General features: G+C 38.7%; 1 protein-coding gene across 2 annotated transcripts in view; it reads right to left on the bottom strand.

The window, feature by feature from the left end:
- ctnnbl1 (catenin, beta like 1) overlaps positions 1-27,166 on the bottom strand; it is a 74,304-nt gene that overhangs the window by 24,525 nt on the left and 22,613 nt on the right. For both annotated transcript variants that reach the window (XM_085145292.1, XM_085145291.1), the window contains exons 11-13: positions 19,202-19,383; positions 4,533-4,630; positions 620-700 (exon numbers count right to left, since the gene is read on the bottom strand). In XM_085145292.1, coding sequence (XP_085001418.1) covers positions 620-700; positions 4,533-4,630; positions 19,202-19,383 — 361 coding nt within the window. The remainder of the gene's footprint in view (positions 1-619; positions 701-4,532; positions 4,631-19,201; positions 19,384-27,166) is intronic.

Raw genomic sequence — 27,166 nt, 5'->3', positions numbered from 1 at the left:
TTTTACAGCAACATAAGCTCCCATCCATTGTCTTTTTCAGGGAGGGCCTTGCATAATTAAGCAAGGCAACGCAAAACTGCATACTGCAGCTTTTCCTCGAATCCTCTATCAGACAAGAACGGGAAAACAACACTCTCTCAAAAGTCTAGCAGCTGCTCTCCTCAGTCCCAGACATTTACAGACTGTTGCGAAAAGAAGAGGGGATGGCCGTCACCCATGTTGATGCCATCAAATTAAAAATAACTCTAGTTTCGTCTGAAATGGTGCATTTCTTCCATGTTTTTTTTTAATCCATTGTGAGTAGGACATTGCTTAATGGTATTTGGAAATCCTTGCATTCTGTTCTTAGTTATATTTTACAGAGCTTTATTGGAATTTGTCTTGTCCTACAAAACAAACAAATCAACCAACCCAAAAAAGAAAACCGCCTGTATAGCAATATTACTCAGAATAATGTCTCAGTGACTCATAATTCATGGCTTTTGTTTGTGGTCAATAATGAAATCCAGGAAACATGAATGCATAATGTAAATTCATCATCAAATCAAAAAGCCTCATTGACAGACTGAGAGGGTAAGAGGGAGGGATGGGAAAAAGGAATAAAAGAAGAGACGCTTACATGTTTCTCTCCTTCAATCCTTTTGTCAGCCTGTTGAACAGCCTCGAGGTACTTAAAATGCAACTCCATCAGTCGATCAACCTGGAGAGAAAATGAAATAGAGCGAAGTAGAAAAAAAGAGGACACTACAAAGCGGAGCAAAAGCAGGATGAAGCTCTGCGAGCATATATGGAAAAATTCTAACAGGGACAAACAAATTCCACCTTCTTAAAATGAAGTAACAATAGAAAAATACATTTCCAAGTTCATATTTCTTTTTATATGTTAGTATGCTACTGATCATCCCCTCATTCATTTGGCTACAGACCTTTTGCAGGGAGGAACCTATGGAGTGGCAAACAAAGAGAAGAAAACACAAGCTTCCCTTATTGCCTTAACATATCGCCAGACGCTGGATACAAACCTTAAAAGCTGATTAAAATGAGACTCTGGGTTGCCTCAGTAGTGAGAAAGCTATCGACATTTGATTTGTACCACAGGCATTTTCAAAAAAAGTCATGCATCCTATTAAAATGGCCTTGAGCCACAGGCTGAATATGACACATTTGGGCACATGTGAGTAGGATCGTGGGAGTTGAGGTGGGTGGTGGGAGAGTGTGCAGTGTGTCGAGCTGTCAGGTTTGACATCATAATTACTTTCTCACATTCTGCAACATATGGGAGACGGTATACACAGGTACAGAGTGACTCGATGACCTCGTGTATTTAACCTCTCTTGTAACGTCTTAGAACTGGTTTCTGGAAAAAATAGAACTACTGCAGACTGGTTCAGGTAAAGGTGTTCCCTAAGTGTGTGGAAGCTGAATGGCCTTCTAATGTGAGTATGTTATGAAAACAAGATCTGTGGCAAAGCCCAATCGTGGATACGCTGAATATTCAGGCTTTCACCTTTAATCACTTTTGCTTTATTCGTTTCCATGTATACTAACATTTTTAGCTGTGATATTTCTACCAGTTTCAAAATAGATTTATTTATTTTTGTTTTTGAAAGAAAACATATGTAGTCTATCTATGATTAAAATTTATTTCCAAGAGTAAGAATTTATACATTCATTTATACATGTTCAACATTGCTGTCATGAAGTTAAAGTTAGGCAGCCAGTGTTTTGTTTTTGTTTTTACTGACCACACAACTTTAATACTTTTATAAATGAAATGTCACTGAACTTGCCCTTTTTTCCCCTTTTGATCCTCTACAGTTGCTGTAAAACATTTTGCATTGCAAAGACCGCTCAAAGTTACGACTGGGCGTAAGTTTTGTTGATGCAGCTCACGTAAATTTAAACTAAAGACTAGTTTGAACAAAAACTAAAGATATTAGGAAGAGGCTTGGGGGAAATCAGTTGATGTGACTGCCGTGTGAATTTTCTGACTAATAGTTAAAAGCTTCTTTTGGCTGCTCCCTTAATCACAAGCGTCGCCACAGCGGATGGATCTGCATGTTTGATTAGGCACAGATGACCTCCAAATGTAATCCTCCCATTTAAGTGGGCTGGGGCCGGCATGAGGAGTACACAAACAGTCCTAACCAAGGATCTTCTGTGTGTAAAGAGAATATGTAATCCACTACACCAGCGGGCTCCAACCCCCGGGTCATGGACCGGTAACAGTCCGTGAGTTGTTTTGGTACCGGGGCGCAAGAGTTGAGGCTTGGGTGCGAAATTTATGGTTTTTATCGTTAACTCGGTTTCCCTGGGTCTTTTCCCGTGTTGTAGTTGTGTGTCTTATTTTGAATGAAATATTTACACATTACCATAGCGACAAGAGAGTGTTAAGGGGCAGAGAGGAGGATGTTACACTCAATGTTGTTGGCGCATTTCAGGATGATGCTGCTAATAAAGTTACACAATTACACAGTGAATTCGTGTTTATTATTATATTTACAAAATACCACAGTTTTTGTCTTGGTCGTATCATTTTATTTTGCTGTATTTATCCGCGACACCTTAATGGCCGGTCCATGAAAATATTGTCTGACATTAAACCGGTCCGTGGAGCAAAAACGGTTGGGGACCGCTGCACTACATCATGGAGCACAGAGAAATACGCAACTGCCAGTGCCCAAAAGGGACAGATGATCAACTTTTCCCAGTTCCGATAAAATGACTTTAAAAGTCTGCAGATACAGAGTACCAAGCAGCACTAGAAGTATTCAAGACAATATTTTTTTTAAATGTGTAACGCAAGATCAGGACCTAAAGATTATGTCACAAAATAAAATACACAAATAAAATACATAAAAAAAATACCCCCAAGAATATACATTTAGTAAACTAATAAATGAAAACAGTACCAGGATAAAGAAAATAAAAGATTAAAAAAAATTTGATTATGCTTTTCATCCAATATTTTTTCACTAGTCTCATTTCAGCTCAGAGTAGGGTCACTGCATGCTGCTCTCATCTCGGGGCTAAACATTATATAAGATCAAATATTAGCAAGTGTGGATGAATGACAGAAAGAGAATCCAATATGGAAAGCTTTGTTGCCTGTAAGCAGTGTTGGTCAAGTTACTTGAAAAAAGTAATCAGTAACTAATTACTGATTACTTCCCCAAAAAAGTAATCCCGTTACTTTACTGATTACTTATTTTCAAAAGTAATTAATTACTTAGTTACTTTTTAAAAACACGATTTACAACCTGAATAGGTGATAAAGCGATAGATCTGTCAGCCCAATTCTACTTTTTCTACATAATCCATCATACAAAATGTAATCAAATGGAAAAGTCTCTTTTTTTAAAACTTGTTTTATTAGTTTTAATCTTTTAACTTTATGCATCAAGCAAAAATTAAATTATATGCAACATTCTCTGACTTGAAGAAATTAGTTTAACATTTAAACCTAATTTCTGCACATTCCAGCACATAAAATAAAATATTTTTTGTGTTTACACTCACTCTTTCAAATAGATGTAAATAGATGCAAGTAAAACACAGTAGAAAATAAATAAAATCAAAGACTAGCGGTCCTGTTGCTCTATTTTCACCTGGTGCAGGTGTGCCACAGCGGTCAGTGGAAGAATCCGCGAGTTTCTCTGTGAGTTTCCCATTACGTTGTTGCACACTCGGAGCTTGTTTAGGGGTTTTTTTTCGGTGTAAAAAAAAGTTTTCTTCCCACGCACAACGGACGCTAATGTTTTTGTCACTTTTTATGGAATCAAACTCAAAATAAGGTCAGTACTTCCACGCTTTAAACGCTGCATGCTCATACTCTCTCCCGCACTTGATATATTATCCATTGTTGATCTGCACACAGCTGTTGTCACGAACGTCGCACTCGCTTACGTCACTGTCATGAGACATTCTCGCAAAAAAATCACGGTTTTAGTAACGCAGTAACGCAGCGTTCCTACGGGAAAGTAACGGTAATCTAATTACTGTTTTTGCAATAGTAATGCCTTACTTTACTCGTTACTTGAAAAAAATAATCAGATTACAGTAATATGTTACAAGTAACGCGTTACTGTAATCTGATTATTTTTACTGCCCATCTCTGCCTGTAAGTTTCATTCTAGTATTTGGGTAAAAACCTGTTTCAATCATATGACAAAGTGCAGAATAACCCTTGCTGTAAGGCTACTTAAGCTCAGTCATGCTGTAGTAGTATTCACAGCCTTCTCTCACCAATACCTAGTCCTGACACATTTGAGTCAGGATTGGACCATTATCTACTCCTAATATTGATCAGTGCATTTCTATTGCACAGAGTACAAAGGAATTTTAGAAAATATATTTTTAAGTCATTTAAATTTAGGAAATACAGTACACCTGCTCTGAATGAAAAAAACAACTGGTAATGAAGACAACAACACAGTCTGATGAAGCACTCAAAAACATGAGATGCAAAACAAAACGGGGTTGCAAGGCAAGAAGAAGAATGAAGAAACCAGCAAGATGACAATGATACAAACCTTCTCACAGTCGTTCTCCGTGAACTTGCTGAGGAGCCTGCTTCTCTGCTGGGACTTGAGATTTCTCAGCATGGAGGCGATGATGGAGCAGACGTGTTCTGAGAAAGAGTAACGTGAGAAGAGAAAAGCTCATCAACGACACAAAATATCTCTCAAATATCTCAAGCACGACATCCCTTCACTGAAGACCTCACAGGGGTTTACAGTAAGCTTAAAACCCAACAGGTGCATGATCTTTCACCACAGTTACAGTTAAAGCAAACAGTCTCAAACTCTTAAGAAAAAAAGAACCGATTACCGCAAAGCTCATTCTCACCCACATCCACAGAAAGGACAAATCGATTAGCACTTGATAATTTGCAATTAGAGCACGCAGCCGGCTAAGCGTGGATACTCTTACAGAGAGTGCACAGAATGAGAGGAGGGAAAAATGTTAATGAAATTTAGAAATCAATTTTCATTTTAGGGCATGCTGGAACATGCTAAATGGTTTTGGCTGTGGCTGAATTACATTTATTGGGGTGATAGAAATTTGTCTGTGGCAGCTCTGGGGCCATTTAGCAAGCAGGAGGTCTAGAAACATGTTAATTGACTGAATTAGCAACAAAAACCAGTTAGTCACATTGAGTGCCCTTGTTAGCCAAATTCATGCTATGTAAGACGTGTTATCTCATTCAAAGACCTTCTTAGTCACAAAGCGGCACCAAAAGGCAGCAATCATAGCATAATATTGCTCCATGATATTGAATGGGAAATACAGTGTACACACAAGGGGAGAAGAGAATATGTCATTGTAAAATCTCTGGATATACAGCGTGGAGGGGGAAAAAATGTAATTGGACTTTATCAACAAGAGGTCAATATTCTCTCTCAACGAGGCTTTGCAGTTGCTAAGCAACAAGAGTGCAGGAATCAATCCCATTTCTACTTTTTAAAAGGGGTCGTATTTGCTGTCAGCTCCCTTTGTGCAATCCCCTATGACCCGCAGGCTCTCTACCCACAAGAAGTGAAGGCTGGAACACTTAAGGCTCTAACACCTGCCAGATGTAGCCTTTTCAGAATATAGAAATATCCATCAAAAGCAGAGGAAAAAGAAAAGAGTGTGAAAATGAACCAGCGTACAATGCAAAATAAACTGGAGTTGCAGTGTTTCAGGATGGCAATTCAGCGGAAATGTAAAATGTAACAAAAGCTAAAAATTAAACAATAAATGTGTATTCCTGCTAAATCTGCAAGCCAAATATTTGGTTATTTTAACACTTCTGTTCGCATCTATTCCTCTTCTATCAAACTAAATCCCTCCAATGTTTTACATCAAACTTCTAATAATTTACTCAATATTTCTGATGTAATTAAAGTCCCTGAAACTGTAGTTTTGTGCTTTAATTATGCCTCTAAGCAACCAAATATTCTTGAATAAAAAACAGCTTTTAGTTATTTGTTGACACAGAGAAAAGGTAATGTTGGTGATAAGCCCTATATGGGCATGGCTTAATCAGGTGTGACATATGGTGATGGCAAAATAACAACACCACGGTTATATTTTGATTCAAATATTATTAAACTCTGATTCATTAAAATTTGAGAATTCAATACGTGAAACTTTCAAGGCATTCTGAACTTACATTATCCATATCTCAACAGTCACTGCAAGAATGCCCATGTCTAAAGTAGACCAATTTTTGATTTATACTGCTGTGATTTGCTTGCTTACTGGATTAAATTAAGGATTAATTAACCATACTTCAAATTTTGACACACTAAAATCACCTCAGCACTTCTATTAAAATCCTTTATACCATCATGACACATCAGAAGAAAGGAAAAAATAAATGAACTATTTCTGACTGGTTCAGAGGTATCACAAGTATCTGCTCAGGCTGCACATCAGGACGGTTCAGTCCAAAGATCCCTTATTTTAATGTAGACAGCCTTATTTCCTGTACACAAAGACAAGGAGGCTAAATGCCATTTCCAAAGGGACACTACTTTATCAACTTGATCCAAGTGGTAATTGATGTCACCACCTCCACGCCCTGGCGGGGAGGCTATTGATCGCTGGCTGCAGAATGTTCTTTCCAAAGAGTTTAAAACTAAGCAGAGACTGCTCCTTTGAGATTTGTGCAGGAGGTGGGAGCGGGATTACATTGTGGCTACCAGATAAAGGGCAAAGCTGAGTAAAAATAAGCTTCCTCATCTGTCTTTAGAAAAGTGTGCAATCAATACCTCATTTAAATGTTTTCTTTCAAACCTCCTTCGGTATTTCACTATGGGAAGCGCCCTCTGGCGTGACCAATCATGGAAGCGCCACTACCACCACGCCTGTTCAAGACAGACCAATTACTTCAAGGACAAGGGCCCCCCCAACCCCTGGCCCCCACACTAGGCATTCTCACTTTCTTCCCTGTAAAGATTATAAGAGCTCCTCAGTGGTCCTGAACCAGGATAATTAATTTAATCTGTTCATTGACGCAGCTGTTAAGGTTGTTCAAGAACGTGTTTTTTTTTTTTAGTTTTCGGGAACATCTATTATGCTGTAGCTATGTATTTTCATTGAGGAAATAATAGCAGTTGTCGCGTTACTGCTATCCGCGTGTTAGAAAACTAGTTTGGTGGCATCCAGATACATCCTGTGCCTTTAGTAGAATTGTGGGTATGTACTAGGGGGGACAACGATACACAAAATTCACGGTTCGGTTCGATACTCTGGTGTCACGGTTCGATATTTTTTCGATACAAGAAAATGATCATGCCTTTTTAATTTGTCATTTATTAAAATTATAAATACATATTTTAACTCAAAAGTATGGTTTCTAAATGTAATGTTGCTGAAACAACAAAATAAAAAAATAAATAAATCTGATCGAGAAATCACTCTATACTATATGCTTCTTCTGGGCTATATTCTCAGCAGCATATTAAACATATCAGGTCCCCATAAGGAGAATCATGTTCTAACGGCTGTCTAAACGACTCGGGTAAAGTTTGTAGCATGCATGCTTGTTGTTTTTGTCTGCTTCCACTTGTCTTTGCACTAGGATGATGTCGGTGTAAATGTGCAGTGATATTCGTTGTGTTCCCACTAGTGCTGTCAGCGTTAATCTCTTTAAAATTACATTAACGCCATAACGCAGCAAATCTCCGTTAACGAGTTAACGTGGATCGCCCCGTGCGTGGTGCTGGACGGGGTCAACACATTAACAAGCTAACTGCGCTAACGCACTAGTTCCCACCAATTGAGCATTGCGTGGCACATCCGACATACTGTTTTACTTTTGTCCATGACGCGCTTACCATCAGGGTCATGCTTCACATGAAAACCAAGATAGTTCCAAACACCAGATCTGAATGAGGGTGGGGGAGGTTCAATTTCGAGCTTAGCTTCTGTCTTGCTAGCTTGCGCTGCGCTCAGTGGATCTGCACTCGACAGTGCAGCCTAGGCGGAGTAGTCGAATGCAGATTCACTGAGCGCTCAACACAGACAGCATCGTTAGAAGATAAGTTCATAAAATAAATAAAAAATTTTGTATTGTTCGATACATGTGCGTACCGAACCGAAAGCACTGTATCGAACGGTTCAATACCGATACGAGTATTGTTGCACCCCTAGTATGTACGGACATGTTTTATTTTTTTATGAAGCCAGACATAAAGCCAAGAGAGCAGTGTGACTGGACCTTGTTTCTGAACTTTCGTCCCCCGGGCTAATTAGCTGCCAGGGTGGAGGAATGGCAAGCACGAGCAGTCTATTCATGAGTGTTAACAACTGTTGCCAGGGGCTACAGGCTACAGTTTGCAACGAAACCAACCATTTACAATGGTGTGGTGGGTTCAATGGCTACAGAGCAAGCCAAAAAGGCTTTAGAGAGCAAAATATCCTCTCTCTTAAGCTAAGGAGTGGTATCTAGGCTTTTATTCCAGACATTTCCAAATTCCGAAAAGGTGGGGGATCATTTGGTCCCATTCTGAAATTAACCCTCCCTCAGTTCTCACCTCAGAAAATACAAATTCAGAATGTTGACACAAAATGTGTTGTTTCGATCTATTCACATCGATAGATCTACAAGACACTCATTTCCACTGCTGGATAAATGCTAATTCTTTAGGTTTGCGTTCCAGGGCATAGCCTACAAATAACTCTGTTTCGCAACAGAAAGCTGGTCTCATTAACAGCTTGCTTGAGTTTAACTGGGCTGATTGTTGTGGTGATTCCCCCAGGGGCTGTCCTTGCTGCAGCTGGATGTGAGACGTCATCTCAGTCGTATGGCCAAAATTTCTCCCCGAATGTCTACTGGCTCTCGGTCACTGGAGGGACCCCAAACTGTTCACTGTTGGTGACCCTTTGAATACCGTTATTATGAGGAAAACTGACAATGGATGCTACATTAACAGGATGGGGGTATATTTCCGAGGGGTCCGCCGTAAATGACACCTCGCTGAAAATTACCTGGAGCTGGCAGCAGTTTTTCCAACGCTGAAGTGTTTTTTGCCACTTCTGAAAAGTTATCATGTCTTAGTTAAACAGACATAACAGCAGTGGCGTATATAAACCGTCATGAGGAACTCGCTCTGTAACTTTGCACAGACTGACACACAGCCTGACTACGTGCAGCAGCAAACACCTCCTGTCATTACGCACGACGCACATTCCCAGTGTGTTGAACACCATTGCTGGCTTTGGCATCAGCAAAAACAATGAGTGATTTGCATGCTATGAATGACTTATCTATGTCCTGTTCCTGTCTGCAGTTTGTCCCCCATCCTTATAATAATTATATAAGGTGGCTCTGCGCCCCTGCCTTCATGCCTAAGGTTAGGGAGTCTACCTATAGCTGCCCCAGGATCTATCAGCTTTTCCTCCGCCATTTGCTGCTGAGAGCCAGAGGTGGCTTAACTCACTTTGTCCTGTCCGATCATTAGCAATCTGGGAGTAGGCTACATCTCCCATAGTGAGATACCACAATTGGTTTTCAGAGAACAGAGGTTATACAAGTAACCAAACACTGTGCTTTACTTTTGAATAATGAGTGTAACAACTGGGGGGAGGGGGGGAGCAATCCACAACTCCACAAAGTCCTTCAAAAAGTCACAAAAGAAGACAACACTAGATCAATGGATATTGCCGTTATAAATGTCAAGCAACAATGTCGTCTGAAAAGCCTACCTCACCGTGTTAGAGTTACATCATTGCTGACAATAAGACAAAGCGAGACTGCTGTTAGTGTTTGCACTGCCAAAAAGTAATGCACGAAACCCTCGAGTAAACTTAAACTACTTCACAACAGTGAACAAGGTCCCTGTCAAATATTCCTAGAAATATTTGCACTCACATTACCCAATGCATAATATTCCAATTGCAAATATTCACTCATCCTTCATCAATCATTCATCATTTGCATTTGCTTTGCCCCAGGGGATCCATAGCACTAAGTTAACATGCAAATAACCCTGAGGGGCCTGGATTCATTTATTGATTGACAGTTAAGGGAAGCATGGTGTAGTTCTGAATGACAGAAGAACAGATAGGTGGTAGCTAAATGATAGACGGATTGAGTCTGGACTAAGAGCACCCTAGGGAGAGCAATCAGCCTCTCAGCACCACAAGATACTGTCAGGAGGTACCTGAAGGAGCATGAATGAATTGTGGTTTTGTTTGTTTGATTCATTTCATTGCTATCAATTTGCTATCATTAGCTTGGCTAAGTTTAAAAACTTAATCTACATATTGCCCCTGGGAAATGCATAATACATCTTGTTCCAATACCTGTTGGTGGGTACACAGTCTGATAATTTGGGAACTTGGGTGGAAATTTGCAGTCCTGGATGTTTTCAGCTGCCACAGTAAACTAATGTTTCTGTCCTATTTTTGTCATAATTGAAGCAGTCATCTGTTTAATTAGCATCTTCACGGTTCCTCAGATGAGTACATAAACAGGTATCTAAGAGTATGTTCTTAGAAGCAGAGACGGATTTGTGGGCAGAAATGACAAAAATTAAGGTTCATTTATGCTCCTGTTGACAAAATGCAGGCCATGTTGATGACTTAACACACATGACATGTAGAATCTGTTTGAATATTTTGTGAGTTAAAATTATTCTTCTTAATACAGCTGTACACACCAACCGCATAAGTTCCATAGAAGAATTTGTGGCATTTGTTTTTCTTTTAACCAAGCTTGAATTTTCAGATGCAAATAAACAGATCTGACCAATCAGACCACTGTGCTTGCAGCCTAAAATGCGCACAGGTACTGGATATACAAATAGTAAAATAATACTATTTTACCTCAGACACAGATAGATGCTGCTTCGGCTCAATTGGCTCTCTAAAATTGTTTTTCTGTCTCAAATGTGGTCCCAACTCTAAAAGCAAAAGCTCAAACTGCCCAGCTGACATCCTGAAATATGCACGAAAGCGGCCATGATAGAGCTTCTTGGATGAAACCATGAAATTCCCCCTGGTGCTTGCTTGTCTTGAGAATTGGATGAACCCAGAATCTCTATTTCTTCCGTTTTCTGTGCAGAAAGACCAGGTCCAGCTTGTCATCACTAAATTTCGACTTTTCTTTTTCCACTAAAATGCAAGTTCATATCCAAAAAATTCAGAATTTAGCATCACTTTTTTGCAATGGACTTGGTGAGTAAAAGGCCTTTAGAAGTTCCTCCGGAGGATAAGGTCTGGAGAAAGAGACCAAAGGCCACATCTTCGGATTCATTCATTATGTTTCTCAGTAAGATTTTCAGACTTTGTAACACAGTATACAGTACAGTTTTGCTTTATGGGAGCAGTTTTTGTATACAAAGTATATATGGTTCTAGTCTATATTTGTCAGAATAGCCATGATCACAGATGAACTACAGGCAATGTAGCAATTTATATGTAATTTGTATGGGACATCTAATGTTGTCCTTTCTGAGATGTAGCAAACAATAAGAGTTCCTTTACTAATGGAATTAAGCAAGGACGCTGCCAGGTTGGAATTTGTGGCAGGACACTTGACGTCTGCTCAGCATGCATTTTTCAGACCATTTTTTCCAACGAAAAAAAAAAGCAGCTGTCAGGTTAAATCAATATCTGACTGTGCTGGACACATGCAGACAGCTCCACCAGGTAATATAAGAGAATTTTAAGGTTGCACTTTTATTGCTTCTAAACAGGTGTTAAAGCGGAACAGAACGGTCCAGAATGGGAATTCCAGTTAATTAGTAGTCTAATCTGATAGGCAGTTTCCTAAAGAAAACTATCAAGAAAGTTATTTACCTCTGTGTTGCAACTTGTGTGTTGCTCACAGTTGATGGGATGAAGATGCTTGTTCAGTACTTAGAAAGTAATGTCATCCCACAGTCAACTTATGTCTTCAACACATCCTTTCTTCTTGTAATCACTGTGACGTATTCATGCTCCAGATATCAATAAAGTTGACTGGCTAAAACTACAGAAGATCAGAAGGGAAGGAAAAATTTTCATGTGTGATAATTCATTTTCAGAGACAGAGAAAGGTGTTAAAAAGAGAGGACTGTAGAAGAAGCTGTGAGATTATTTTCAGAGGTAAGGACTGCTCAGTGAAATCTGAAACACTAAAAATCTAAAGGTTGGGTAAAGTTCTAAATTTAGAGATTTTTTTACAATAGCTCCAGGATTTATTGATAATCTGTTGCTGAATTTATGTATTTTTTTTCATATAGTGAAAAACATAAAAACAAAATGAAGTACAGCAGTTTTGTTGCATCAAAATACACTTTCGTGCAGGCTAAACTGGTTATTGCGCAGTATTCTGATGAAGACTGCAATAATGGACCGGTGCAGGGCAAGCTCTGGTGTTCTTGGTAAATGACAGATTATCTAGAGTAGCAGACATTAATTTAAATCTTGTTAAACTATCTAATTTACAAAGTGCAATAAAACCTAAAGCAGCAACGGCAGCATGGGTCAGCTGGTCACAACCTGTATGCAATGAAAATAAACATCCTAGAGCTCACGATACAATTTATGTGTCTTATTTCTAAGTGATTTTTTTTCCCTTGCTGCATTGTTACACCAGAGAACAGGGTTCACAGCTACCTGCCAAATCCCACTTTAACCCATTCTATTAATCCATTTCTGACAGACAGTATATGACCGCAGAGCAATCATTTTCTAAACACTACAATAGGTCTTGCAAACAAAACAAAAAAAAGCTTTTTGTACGGTATATTATTATTATATTATATATTTGTTCCACCTTGTTGCACCAAACAACCCATGCATTGGAAACGTTTATTACTTGCTACTACTACTAAGTACAGCAGAGCGATATGGCCAAAAATATTTATCACGATATATATTTGAAAATTTGCGATAATGATATAACTGACGATATAATTGATGCGAGACAAAATACAACTCCACAACTTTACCAGCACAAAAAAAAACCCCATCCATTTATTTTCACTTAAACAAGCAGCTGTTTTTTATATGCATTAAAGCGATATAAAAATTTAGCAGTGCAAATGTAAATTCCTTGCTGAAAGTTTAACCAAAAGGCATTTCCAGTAGAAATGGGCTGACATATCCTGAGCATAACCATGTATAATATCCACTGAAGTTAAAAAAGAAGTTTTTTGCAACATTAAACTGCAGTGTGCCAAATAAAAAAGTCAAATACGTATTTTTCGGACCATAAGGTGCACCGGATTATAAGGCACATTAAGCAGAACAAAGCAGTCAGATAAATCAAACTTTATTCAACTAATTTTTCTTGCTTCCTCCACTTCTGTACCATTGATTCATTAATGCTGTATTCTATCACAGCTGCTCTATTCCCATGTTGTTGCAGTATATTAATCACTAACCTTCTATTGGGGCGACCGTGGATCAGGGGGTTGGGAAGCGCATCAGTAACCGGAAGGTCGCCGGTTCGGTCCCCAAGCTCTCTGTCCTGGTCGTTATGTCCTTGGGCAAGACACTTTACCCTACCGCCTACTGGTGTTGGCCAGAGGGGCCGATGGCGCGATATGGCAGCCTCGCTTCTGTCAGTCTGCCCCAGGGCAGCTGTGGTTACAACAGTAGCTTGCCTCCACCAGTGTGTGAATGCGAGAGTGAATGAATATTGGTATTGTAAAGCGCTTTGGGTGCCTTGAAAAGCGCTATATAAATCCAATCCATTATTATTGTGGATGGATTGTCTCAGTTGTTCTCCTGACTGAAGTTTGGTCCGTTTACAGCATCCTGCCATGCGATTGCATTTGTCTCTAACCATCAGGAACCCTCACGTTAACTTTTATCGAGTGGAAAAGTGTTAGCGTTCATCCTCCAGCTTCACTGTTTATGTTATGCTAACATAGCTGTGTCGCTAGCGATCATGTAGCACATCATTATATACCACCTAGCCCAACTTCAGTAACCCTACAAACGTCACTGCTGTTTAGTTTCCTGTCTTCATTTATGTTGGAAGTGATAGCAGAGTTGTACATTTGAATTTTTTCACAAATCTCTCAGTCAGAACATGCTATATCATGCATAGGTAACTAGCGAAAATAGCGAGCTAACTTCCGCTAACTTCTAACTCCGTTAAATGTAATAAATTCTGTTTTCATGGATGCCTGGATGTTAAACTTCATAGTTAAACCTGGTAAAGTAGCAATGCAGATCACTTTATTAAAGATGAAAGAATTTAGACAGTATTTAACTCTCAGTGATGCTGCAGTGTTTGTTTGACTTTGGGACCTTAAAGGACAGAGTTTAGGACACAGATTACTCCCAGATTTACGAGCACCTTAGTCCAACAAATACGGCAATAACGACGGCCCGCTTGCATGTTCTACAAAAAGAAATGTGCTTTAGTGGGTATCTGACAGACAAACACCAAACCAGTTCCACATCACTGAAGTGGCACCATTTTTACAAACCAAATCTGGTTCATCCTGACTCAACGATCCGCTTTCTCCCTTCTCATTCTCCGTTGCCGCCATGCTTTTTCGGCCATGTGTGTATGAAAACAAAGGCACTGCGCATGCTCGTTTTACCCATATTCTATTGCGATATTTCATTTTATTATCATTGCCTAACATTGTACCGGTATTATCGTGAATGGTATAATATGGCCCAGCCCTACTACTAAGTAATACATTTCACCTAAATGTTGTCCAAGTCCCTTTTTGATCAGTCTGTTGAAATAAACCATTTATATACAGTACAAGTTAATATACCCCAGCACATTTCATTAAAGTTTACAGAGATAAAACATGATCCCCCTATAGAGGAAAGACCAAATATAAAGAAGATGTTAATTAGATATGTCTTTACACAAGGCTCAAACAGCATATCTCTCCCTCTGAAATACACTAATAATAGGATTAACACAGCACGACTACGACAACACAGTTTGCAATCATACTTGTAAAATGTTACTGATACCAATCTATGCCTAAAACGTCTGTGCTGGGAGAAGGATGAATAAAGGAGATTTTTATTTGATTCTGGGCTTTTTTCCCGAAATATACAAGTTTCATCTTAATATCTAGATAACCAAGTTTTTCCATTATAGTCACTTATCTAATGTCATATATTCTACTATGCATTCATGCTTTAAGGAAAAAAAATCTCATTTGTTAATATCAGAGAAGAGATGCTTGTGATAAAGTAATAAGATGATAGAGTTTGATGTTTCTTCTTTGTAATGAAATCTCTTATTGAGGACGAAGAGGAGGAGTGGAGTTGCTTTCATAAAGGGATGCCATTTCCATCAAATGGTCTATTCCATCTTTTATACCCACAACGTGTATATCTTGCAGACCTGCAGAGCCATAAAACATGATGGTGCTTCTGGTCTCTTTCTGGCAGCATGTCTCACTCATTACCTATAGTAGTGCAGTCATTAGAAAATAAGGGTCGCGATACGGCCGTTCGCAGCACTGGAAGGTGTTTGCGTGGCATTCAAAATGTATCATGCACAAAGGCCTCTGTTCCCTCTCTCACCACCAAACACGCACATGCACACAAGTGCACACACAAAAAAAACAAACACTTTTCTGAGTTGGAGCTGGAGAAAGAGCTAGGACTATTGTGCCTCACCATGTAAATTAGTTGTTTACTTCTGTTCCCTCCCGCACTCGCTCACATCATTAGCCACCTAAATATAACAACCGGCTGCCACCAATTTCCATCATACAATCTCATTTCACTGGTAATGACAGAGTACATACACCAATAAACTGATACCCTAAAACAAGGTGAATGGCGGTGTCGAGACAAGAATACTTATGAGCACAGAAATGTAATTTGTTGTTTGGGTTTTTCTTTTTTTCGCGTCTTTTCAGTGTTTTCTCGCCACTTACAATTTCTCTATTAATTATGCCATTCTGTGTGCCAACTTGGTCTGGCAATCCCTGGTCATTTGAGCTGTGCTAATTTCAAAAAGGATTTCATAGGGATCAGTCTTCACAAAAAGGTTTATGATAGAGAGACTAATAGAGTGAATGTAACCAAGGGGACTGTGGATAGGACAGAGAGGTGCATAGTTTCTAATTACTTCTGTTTGAAGCGCATGATAGTTAATTAATCTACACTGTTATTATGTTATTCCAGAGAACCACTTGAGTCACACCATATTCAATTAGAAGTCTTACGGAGAAGGAGGGTTCACTCTTATATTGTGACAGGCAACTCATTACATCTATTGCTGTTTGACGAATCAATACAGACGTGATTGGGAAAGTTACGCAGGTCCCATTTGTAACCACAGAGAATAATAACAGTAATCATGTGCCAAATATCAAACTAGAAGCACTATATTGATTCTATGAAGTTATTTTGAGTCCCCCTCCCCCCCAATGATTATGTTTGTATTTGAAGAAAATAAAATAAAATAAAAATAATAAAATAGAAAGTAGTAGAGATGCACAAAATCAGAATTAGTCTACTTCATGCACAGTGGTGGAGGCAAACAGCTGTCCACAAGTTCAACAAAGTAAATATAAGTAAAGTAAAAAGGTAGCTAAAGCAACTGGTGTGCCACACACACACACACACACACACACACACTTTTATTGAAACGTGTGTGTGTATGTACTAGTTGATGTAATGCTGCATAAAAAATAGAATAAACAAAACACTTAAAAGACAATTTTGAATTGATTGTATGCCTGTTGCTTATATCTGACAGGAAATATGTGCAGTATTTTGGTCTTGCTGGTATAACCTTTTCCTCTTTATTATTAATAGATATCTTGAACTGTTAAGAGAAACGTAGAAATTTGTTCGAGTGAACCATCCTCTTTGTAGCTTTGGATAAAAACATGGAAGATTAAGTTAGATTAACTGGTGCTTCTATAGTGCTTTTCCACGCTGAGCTTTGAAATGTTCTTTACTAGAAGCAACATTCACTGATTCATACACACATTTAATACAGCACTTTGATGTATGTGTTTAAGCACTCTATAGCTACCACTCCAAGCGATGCTTTCAAAACTGAAGGAGCCAGGGATCAAACCACTCACGTTCGCATTAGTGGATGGCTTGCGACACCTCCAGAGACACAGCCACCCATTTAATTAAAAGACCTCACATACCATAGGAGGGAAAATATTTTAGCTCTCCAAATCCAAAAATGTAATATTTTTGAACATTTTTATAGTTTGCAGTTTACAAGAGAAGTTGAAAATCTTGACATTTAAGAGAAATGCATTTAGTACATATGTAATAAATTCCACCTGCCTACTTCCACCTTCAGTAGGAACTGTTCTGCATTTATGCTTTTTAAAAAAAATTAATAATAATGTCATGTAATGATGCCTATAAAAAGGACCAGTAGTAATTCCCCAGTTTTTCCCTTGAAGACCACAAAACAGCCCAACTGAGCATGGTTTGATTTGGCCTAAAAACATCATTTTCTGATTCTGATCTTGACCTCTTTAATCATTATTGCATATCACATTGTTGATCTCCAAACACAGCTTATGTTGTCAAATACAAACCCACGAAGACCACATTTGTCAAAATTCAAGGGCTGGGAGAACCTTGGGGATGGATTTCCACATTAGTCTTTTAAGAGTATGTCTGCCCTGCCAGAGGCTTCAACACACTGAGGGGGGGCTTTATTATCTTGGTCCTGCTCTTCAAGTGGGTCAAAGGTTAATTTATTGAGTCCCTGGGTGAAAATGGGACACAATGGAAGACAATTTGTTCTTCTCTGCAGAGCAAGCAAGCCCCAGCTGACATATGAAACCTAATTAATACGAACAGAAGGAGAGGAAGGATTTTACGTCTCGGTCGTTGATAATCAAACAAAGGGCAGAGAGATGGACAAGCTGTCTAACTCCTCTTCCTTCAGTCTCCGCTCCATTTTTACTCACTTGTCGTGTATGACACGAACCTACGTCTCTCTCGCCGTCTCTCGTTTGCGCTTCCTATCTCTCACTCAGACACAAGAGAGGTTCGAGAGCACAGGCAGGAAAATCAATCAAGATTGGATTGATAGTGTAAACTGACAGGCCAAAGAGGTAGCAAACCATGATACATGAGCAGATTAGGACTGAGTGCGCCTGCAGGAAATGAGTGTGACTAGACATTGCGGAAAACTAGAAAACAGGAGCAGAAACAAGTTACCATGGCTTGATTACTATAATCACTTCAATTAGCATAGCATGGTCAGCAAAATTTATTATTTTTTTTTAATTTGACAAACAACCAAAATTATGAAGACTGTTAGGCAAAGTAGCCCCAATACTTTTGATCATCATGCAGACGATCTTGAACAAATTTAGATTGTAATGCAAAATAAGTACAAGCTATGTAGCTCTACACCTAAATATGAATCTGAACCAACAAGTTTTATGCATTTCTGCCTTGCAAATGACTTGACTGAATATTTATTACTTGGTGACTTGTATATATTGTGCTATTCCTCATATCTTAACATATTGTGTTGATAAATAGTCTAGTTTGTTTTTGTTGATGCTACTGTACTGGAGCAACTGTAACCCACATAATTTCCCTAGGGATTAATAAAGTATTCTGATTCTGATTCTGAAGAGTCACCATAACTTTAAAAAGAGAGTTGCTGCCCCTCATACAAAGGTTTAAATAGGGACATGTCTTTTCTGGTTTGGTCACAGTTAAAAATGAACCACAGTTTGTTTAGTTCTGTGAGCAGCCGAGTTCATTAAAGCTACAGTGTTTTATCATTTAGTCCCAGTCCCCATTTAAAACCTAGAATCGCAATACAGCAACTCTGTGATGTTCAACATTATTCAAAACAATTATCTTTAACACATCACAATGTCTGTTTAACTCAAAGAAGAAGAAAAAATGCAAAAGTTTTATCCGACTAACATTGCTGGATCAATTTAATGCATCTCTTCAGGTTTTTGCCTTTTCCCTGCTCTCAAACACTGTGCTTTGTAGACATTTGAAAAGTGCCACCACGAGGAGTCATGAAGTACTGACACAAAGTGGAAAAGTCAATACTTTGGCACCAGTGTATTGATAATGTCTCTGAGAAAATAAAACCAAAAACAGTCCAATCCCATCAATATTTTGTCCCCCTAGATTTTACGCAGTTTAGAAATGTTGCAATAATTTCTTTTTCATTGCTTGAACCAATGTTTCACTCTACTCCAAGAGATCAAAACAAGGTAACAAGATTACAGCTGAACACAGCCTCGCTGACCTGCTGTAATTAGTAACTGACCTTCATGCTCCCGCTCTGAAACACCAGTTTTTCTCATCTTCTTAGGAGTTTTCATGAAAAGCGGGAAGATTGTTCGCAACCCCAAGATGTCCACAAATTTATGGCAGTTATCTGTTCCCTCTGGTCCAATCATTCCATGGTCCAAGACCTTCAGAGCACTGGTTCGGGACATCTTCTTTTCTCTGCAGGATAGAGAAGAAACACTGAATAAATCTTAAATGCAGGCTTTTTTATTTTGTCCTGGAAAAGTCTAGCTAACGCTATTGAGACACCGATAACAGACATGCCATTTTTTAATGCATTTATATCTACATGAAATTTCAGCCTTGAGGTGCATGTTCTTATTTCTAACAGAAAAACAATATATATTTATTCCTGCAGTGACTGAGTCAAACAACATGGATTAAATTGGACCATAGCTTTACATTATCACTAGAATTAACAGATACAAAAAAACAAGGTATTTGACAATTATGCTGCTGGAAATTTTAAGCACTTAAAATAAACAGTGGAGTGCATGAAGAATTACTTGTGCAAACACTTTTGTTATCGAGCACCATGTAAAAGGGATTTCAGCATTTGCTTCTGGCTTTTGGAATGTTCTCTTATCTGCAAACAAAACATACAAGTGATCCAGATCTAAAATAAAAGAATACTTTTTTCGCTGTTCTCCTCAGCGTGAGGTTTGTGAATTTACTGACAAATACTTGGCGTTTTTGCGCGGCAACTTTAAACTTCTGTAGTGGTTCAGAAAATTCCTCAAACAGCTGCCTGACAATCCTTGCAGCACTGTTAAAACAAACTTTCTTTATGGTAGCTGTAGGTGTTGTTGACAGTTTAGAAGTGCATAAACATATAATAATATCTTTCAGGGTCTATATGACTGTCACATCCCTCGAGTATCTCTCGTCAAAGCCAGGGCTTAGTCTAAACAACTCTTAGCATTTCATAGCATTTTACAGACTAAAAATCATACCTTACAAACACACAGCTGCTTTATATTTGATTCACAACAAATAAGTGCAGTTTTAAAGAGCTGATTTGTACAAGTTGTAAAACAACACTCACAGTATTAAGCATGAAAGATTTGAAACGTTCAGGAACGTGCAAGCTTGCCAAGCAACAATGAAATGTTGCCTATATTCTCCACTCACATCATTTATTAAGTTGTATATCACTAAAGGCTGTCGGCCCAATGTAATGCATGAAAACTCATATATGCTTTTACTAATAAAAGAAAACGAGTAAACACGACAAGATGAATTGTCATCTGTTTTTCATCATCAATTTATTGTAGTAATAACGAGGATATGCTATTCTCTTCTCTTTGCATCAACCCCGTCCGCTCTACACACTTCTTGTAGGAAATGTAGCTGTCTATCAAAGTGTCACTTCCTCCATTCCCACCAATGACAGATGACAGTGTTTATCTCACAGGAGGGACACATATTTCAGGCAGTTGTGTCTGGTTCTGCAGACAGACACATTATATATGATGGACGGCAGTGAAGGGCAAGGGGGAGCGATATGCAGTGTACTTTCAGAAGGGAACCTTCTGAAGGGAAGCCAATTCAGCTAGCAGACAGCTGACTTAACTCAAAGTCCTGGTGTCATGAACTACTCTGCTGTCACATAAAAAATGGATTGTGGGTTGTATCTAGTGGATACAAGCATGACAGCAGCAGTATGTTTTTGATTTCAGTCAGATTCTAGATTAAACTAAACCCGAACAAAGTCAAAGAACCTGGAAAAGAGTTTATTAACCTGAGCAAGACAGTTACGAGGATTGATCAGAAAATGGCTACATCCCACTGGAAAAGACAGGGAACTACATTAATAAGAACTTATATGAATGGTGACGCATTTAAAAGTCGTACTGTGTGTTTGTAAAACTGCTCTGATAAAACTGTTTCAGTGGCGGGTCTAACAAATATTTTGCTCTGCCAGGAATTCATCAAGACACCAGGTCTCAAATCTTTTATGTTATATGAGGCTGAAGAGGTCTGAAATTGAGCTTTTGATCGAAGCGTCACAGTGAGTAGAGCAGCTTTTCATTTTTTTATTATTCTGTTTATCTTGGTTATCAAAAACACTACATTTTGTATGATGTGGGGTTATTTTATTAGGCATGTTGGCGGTTTACCATAAATATAAGGAAAATATAAGTGATCCGGTGTTTAAAGTGAATCTTTATTCTAATTTACATCTCTCTTTTAAACCACACCTAGCTTTTTTTTATGATTCACAGTTCAAAATTATCCTTGTTCATATTATACTGGACCTTAGTGCAAAGCCTGATGGCTAATCTAAAAAAGCCTTCCAGAGGAAACCTTCCAGAACGCCAACCATTTCTGCAGCACTCCACTAATCACTTTTCAAAATAAGGCATATGACAGCCCTGCTGGAGTTCAGCAAAAGGCATAAAGGACACGCTGACCATGATAAACAAAATTCACTGGTCTGATGAAACAAAGACTAAACTCACTGGCCTCAATGCCAAGCGTCATGCCTGGAGGAAACCAGGCACCACTCATCACCTGGTCAACAGCATCCCTACAGTGAAGTATGGTGGAGGCAGCATCACGCTGTGGGGATCTTTTCTGGCAACAGGAACTGCAAGACGAGTCATGTTCAAGGGAAAAACACAGAAACATCCTTGGTAATAACCTTCTCCAGAGCACTCTGGTTAATCTTCCAACTAACCTAAGCACACAGCCATGATAACAAAGGGGACATTCTGAATGTCCTTGAGTGACCTAATTAGATCCCAGATTTGAACCCTATTAAACCTCTCTGGAGAGATTTAAAAATGACTATGCTCCAACGTGCCCCATCCATCCAAAAAAGTAGAATGGGAGAAACTGCCCACTACTTGAAGTTTTGGAATAAAACTCCCTCCCCCCTAGGGTGAGGGCCTCACACTTTGGGAACCTCTGGTCAAGACAATGAAAAAGTTAGTGAAGTTAAGTTACAATTATTGAAGCATTGAACAGCAATGTGTTCACCATTAGTAAGGAGCAGATGAGACAAATGCTTCCATCATCCCTCTGCTGCAGATGTGTGTGTGTCTCTATATCTATCTGTCTGTCTGTCTATAGATATGAATGAATGAACAAAAGAACATAAATGTGATATTTGAGAGGTACATATCCAATGCAGGCTAATAGCTTGACTATGTTATTGACATGCAATGTTCCCTCTAATTTTTCATGTGTCTAAGCAAACACAAACTCCCTGAGCGGTCCCTTGGACGACTGTGAGCAACAGCAGACATGTGCACTGTGGTCACGCCAGCATCGAAGCCATCCAAGTTACATGGTTTATTAAAATAATCAAATTACAGCATTTACATTTATGTTAGACTACTTTTAATTAAGTGCTTTAGCCCACTTACAATGAAAAAAAACCCAAAAAACTTGTTCATGACCTACACAGTTAAAAATAGGTTGAACTCCAATTTTGAAAACATTTTTTTTTTTATTTCTAAAGCTCTGACTTGTATTATGAGTCTGTGGTCTGGGAGAGAGTCCTGTAACTCTGTCTGCAAAATACAGTATATAATGACCAATGTTGGGCAATTAATTATGTAGTTACTTCTTCAAAATAGTAACTGAGTTATGCAAACAACAAAGTTTTTTGCAGCTGTTTACCTAAAAATGCAGCCAAGGCGTTTTTTTAAAATAAACATTTCAAACTATTTACAGAACAATCAGCTGTTCTGCATCAAATTTGATGCCACACAAATTATTTGTGCCACTCCAAAAAATAATTTCTGTCCACTATGAGATAAAGGAGAACATCACAAGCCTGATACCTGCAGGCCTGACAACAGGAGATGTATCACTGTTGTAACACCTGTAACATTCAGTAGTCGCCTCATTGTTCTGACGCACACAACAAAACTATTGACTACACTACACACTAACTACACAAGATTTGCGTTAAATGTCGCAAATCTCTCACATCTCAAAACACCGTCGTCACTCCTAAAACTTCCCCCATTCCTAAACAACTAAATGCCATATTACCATATTATTTTTTGATTGGTCGACATGGTACATTTTTCCACCAATAGGAAAGGCTGGGGTTTTTTTGGTTTTGTTTTTGCTCACAGGCAGAGAGTGCTTTCGAGCGTTTTCCTTATAAAACACAGTTTTATAAACAACGATAGCATTCAGGAAGAAAACCAAACATTGCATATATTTTTATCGTAACTCTGGTTTTACGTGGCCGATCAACACAATTTAAAAACTGGTATAAAGTCCACACTTTTTCCGTCAATTGTTCCGTCTGTCCTGCTCACATCTGCAATGGTTGTACACGTTGTCATTAATGTGGCTTCACTCCACATCAGCCACGCCGCTTTGCTAGCTAAAACACCGGAGTCGGCACATAAGGACGCTGTCATAGCCTTTCAACGACGTTGATTAGCTGCGTATATACAAATGTGAATCGCATTATTGGCTGGACTATGGGATAAGGTGGCATTGTTCTAATCCCATACGGGAGCAGCCAGTCACTCACTGACTAACACTGCAAAACAGAATTGTTAAAGTATTAATTTTAATTTCAATTCAGGTTCGATTTTTTTTTTTGTACGCAACGCAGATTTTCTGTGTGCAGAGACCGCAGTGCGCAATTGCACACACACACAGCACAGGGAACATTGTTGACACATTGTTAGGGAGGTAATGAATACATGAAGACTGAGGGCTGCAGCAGGATTATTTAATATGATAAAATGGAAGTTTTCTCTGTACGAATTTAGTGTCAAATAAAAGGTCATCCTTGCACAATGAAGTGCTCATAAGTGAAAAATTACAGAACTTGTTTCTTTCTAAAGAAGACATTTACAACATTCCCAGAGTTATATATTCTGCTCCGTCATATGTTGTTGTAATTACTCCACCACCTCCTTTTCTGACTCTCTCTCCTTTCCCCTCGTAGATGATTTACCAGAAAAAGGGTTCTGCATTCCAATAATGAGATATTGATCGAAGCATTAAATCTGCGTGACCAGTGATGTGATTATTAGCACAATAATGCAGAAGCTGTGAAGGTTTCATAAAGGCGTGTAATGCGTCTTTATGAGTCTTTAAGGTCACATCTCTGCAGTGCTGCAGTCCACCAGCTGTTGATTGATTGGACTGGCAGAAACGGCAGGCATAGAGGCGTTTAAGGAAAGCTGTGCCAGAACGGCCCCATTCTATATCAAGACGTTTAATGTTTATTTTTATATCAATAAAGAAGTCATTTAAAGTTTCACTTATAGTACTTCTGTATGTTACTACACTGAGAACAAAGTTCATACACCAAGTTCTATTTCTGGATTTGTGGAAGTGATACTGTTCATTGGTACTCAATATTGCAACAAACATGTTCATGTACGATATCTATGATCCAGACGAAACTAAACTGTGGCCAGGTATATGGCAAGTAGCGTCACCAAGTTTTATCTATTCACATTTAATTAGTTCTCATGTAGCAATTACTGCATTTGCAGTAATTTACCCATATATCAATTTTTATGGCAGAGCACTAAACCAGTTTAATTATTAAAATGAGTGCCCTGTTTCAACTGCAAAGGACTGATGACTCTGCTTTATGCCTCAGTCACACTAGAGCAACAATAAGACAGCGACTTATTGAGCTAGGAATTTGCATTTGAAGTGTTAAATGTTTATATAACTTTAATGCACATAAAAAACAGCTGCTTGTTTAAGTGAAAATACATTGATGGTTTTTGTTTTTTTTGCACTAATAAAGTTGTGGAGTTGTAAAGTATTTTGTCTAGTGTCAATTATATCATCAGTTATATCGTTATCTCAAATTTTCAAATCGTGATAAATATTTTTGGCCATATCATCCTGCTCTACTAGTATGGCAATATCAAGTTCCTGAAACATCACAGTTTCCACCGTAAGATTAAAAATGTTTTGTAAGCAGTAGTTATTATCACGGCAGTAAATGATAGCACTACCTTGCCAAACAAAAACACTAACTGGGCAGATGCTGTGAACAGCAACAGATAACATGAATGAACTGTCAAAGAGGCCCACCACCAAGCACTCAATTTGAAGAGAAACTGGGAAGTAAATCATCGTAGTCGACATCTGCAACAGCAGGAGAGTGAAAGCTGATTTCTGTAGAGGGTTAACAAGACTGAACCTAAATTACACTTGGCTTTAGCGTGCAATATGTAGCTGATAGGGGTGCAACAATACTCGTATCGATATTGAACCATTCGATACAGTGCTTTCGGTTCGGTACGCATATGTATCAAACAATACAAAATTTTTAATTAATTTTATCAACTTTCCTTCTGACGATGCTCTCTGTGTTGAGCGCTCAGTGGATCTGCACTCGACAGTGCAGCCTAGGCGGAGTAGTCGAACGCAGATTCACTGAGCGCAGGGCAAGCTAGCGAGACAGAAGTTAAGCTCTCCTTGCAACATGGCAAATTGAACCTCCCCCACCCTCATTCAGATGTGCCGTTTGGAACGATTTTGGTTTTCATGTGACGTATGACCCTGAACGTAAGCGCGTCATGGACAAAAGTAAAACAGTATGTTGGATGTGCCACACAATGCTCAATTACATTGGTGGGAACTAGTGCGTTAGCGCAGTTAGCTCGTTAACGTGTTGGCCGTCCAGCCCCACGCACGGGGCAATCCGCGGTAGCTTGTTAACGGAGATTTGCCGTGTTGTGGCGTTAACGTCATTTCAACGAGATTAACGCTGACAGCACTAGTGGGAACACAACGAATATGACTGCACATTTACTCCGACATCATCCTAGTGCAAAGACAAGTGGAAGCAGACAAAAACAACAAGCAGGCATGCTACAAGCTTTATCTGAGTCTAGAGATGGCACGATACCACTTTTTTATGTCCGATACCGATGCCGATATCATAAATTTGGATATCTGCCGATACCGATATGAATCCGATATAGTGTGTTTTTTAATCAATAAAACGTTTTTTTAATATCTTGCTGCATTTTGTATAAGTTTATACTCAAGTTTAAATAAATAACTAAAGCTATTCTGTTATACCTGTATGTAAAAAAATACACTGCACTATATTTCATAGTTCAGCAACACTGATCAATCTAATAAACTTAAACCTGCTCCATCCTCCCTATTCTGGTATTTTAAAGAGTACTTAGCACAAATATTAAGCAACCTAACTAATAGGGTTGCAAACTCCCCAGCAAAAAGCAAACAAACCACCCTCCACCTCATGATGCTTAATTGATGTAATCAAATTTAATTTGATGCAGGGGGGAAAATGCACAGAAATAAATTATTTTTCAAGAATAATTAAATAGATTCAACATCTTTCTTCAACAGAACTGCAGACTGCACAGATGGTATCTTCCCAAAGGAAAAAGTACTATAGCTTACTAGGGTATATTAGACTTAACAGTTACTATATACAGTAATGGACTTCTATATATTTTACATCAGATTAAAACTTTGGGTGTAAGATTCAGATAATTATTTATTAAAAGCTAGACATTTTAAATGAGAATAAGAAAGAAAAGTATGTCTTTGTGCCCCCTTTTGCCTGTTCATGCCCTATTGGCCCCCCTGGCTACACTTTGCTAGATCCGCCCCTGCACAGTTACCAGCCGTCAGCTACGTAGAAAAAGATCCTGGTGTAGAAAATAATATTAAATAAATTCTAACAACAGCTTATCAAGCTTAATAGTGCTGCTGTTGTTCAGCCGCTGGTTTCCTCTTTCTGGTGAGAAGTGGGCCAAAAACTAAGAAGAGAGACGGACTCGCGACAGAAAAGCCGATCAGCTGATCATTGATCTGTTTCACGATTGAAGTAGCAGCAGGAGAGAGAGAGAGAGAGAGAGGCAGTCGCTCCATATATCTGTTGTTAAGCTTAACATGGGAATGCTTTACAAACATTCAGAGATGAACTTACACACTTGCTTTACTTCTCTCTGGGAAA

The sequence above is a fragment of the Neolamprologus multifasciatus genome, chromosome 20 (genome assembly GCF_963576455.1).
Source record: "Neolamprologus multifasciatus chromosome 20, fNeoMul1.2, whole genome shotgun sequence".
Taxonomy (NCBI): Eukaryota; Metazoa; Chordata; class Actinopteri; order Cichliformes; family Cichlidae; genus Neolamprologus; species Neolamprologus multifasciatus.
Note: the sequence above shows the minus strand (reverse complement) of the source record. Positions and strands in the feature narration are given on the sequence as shown.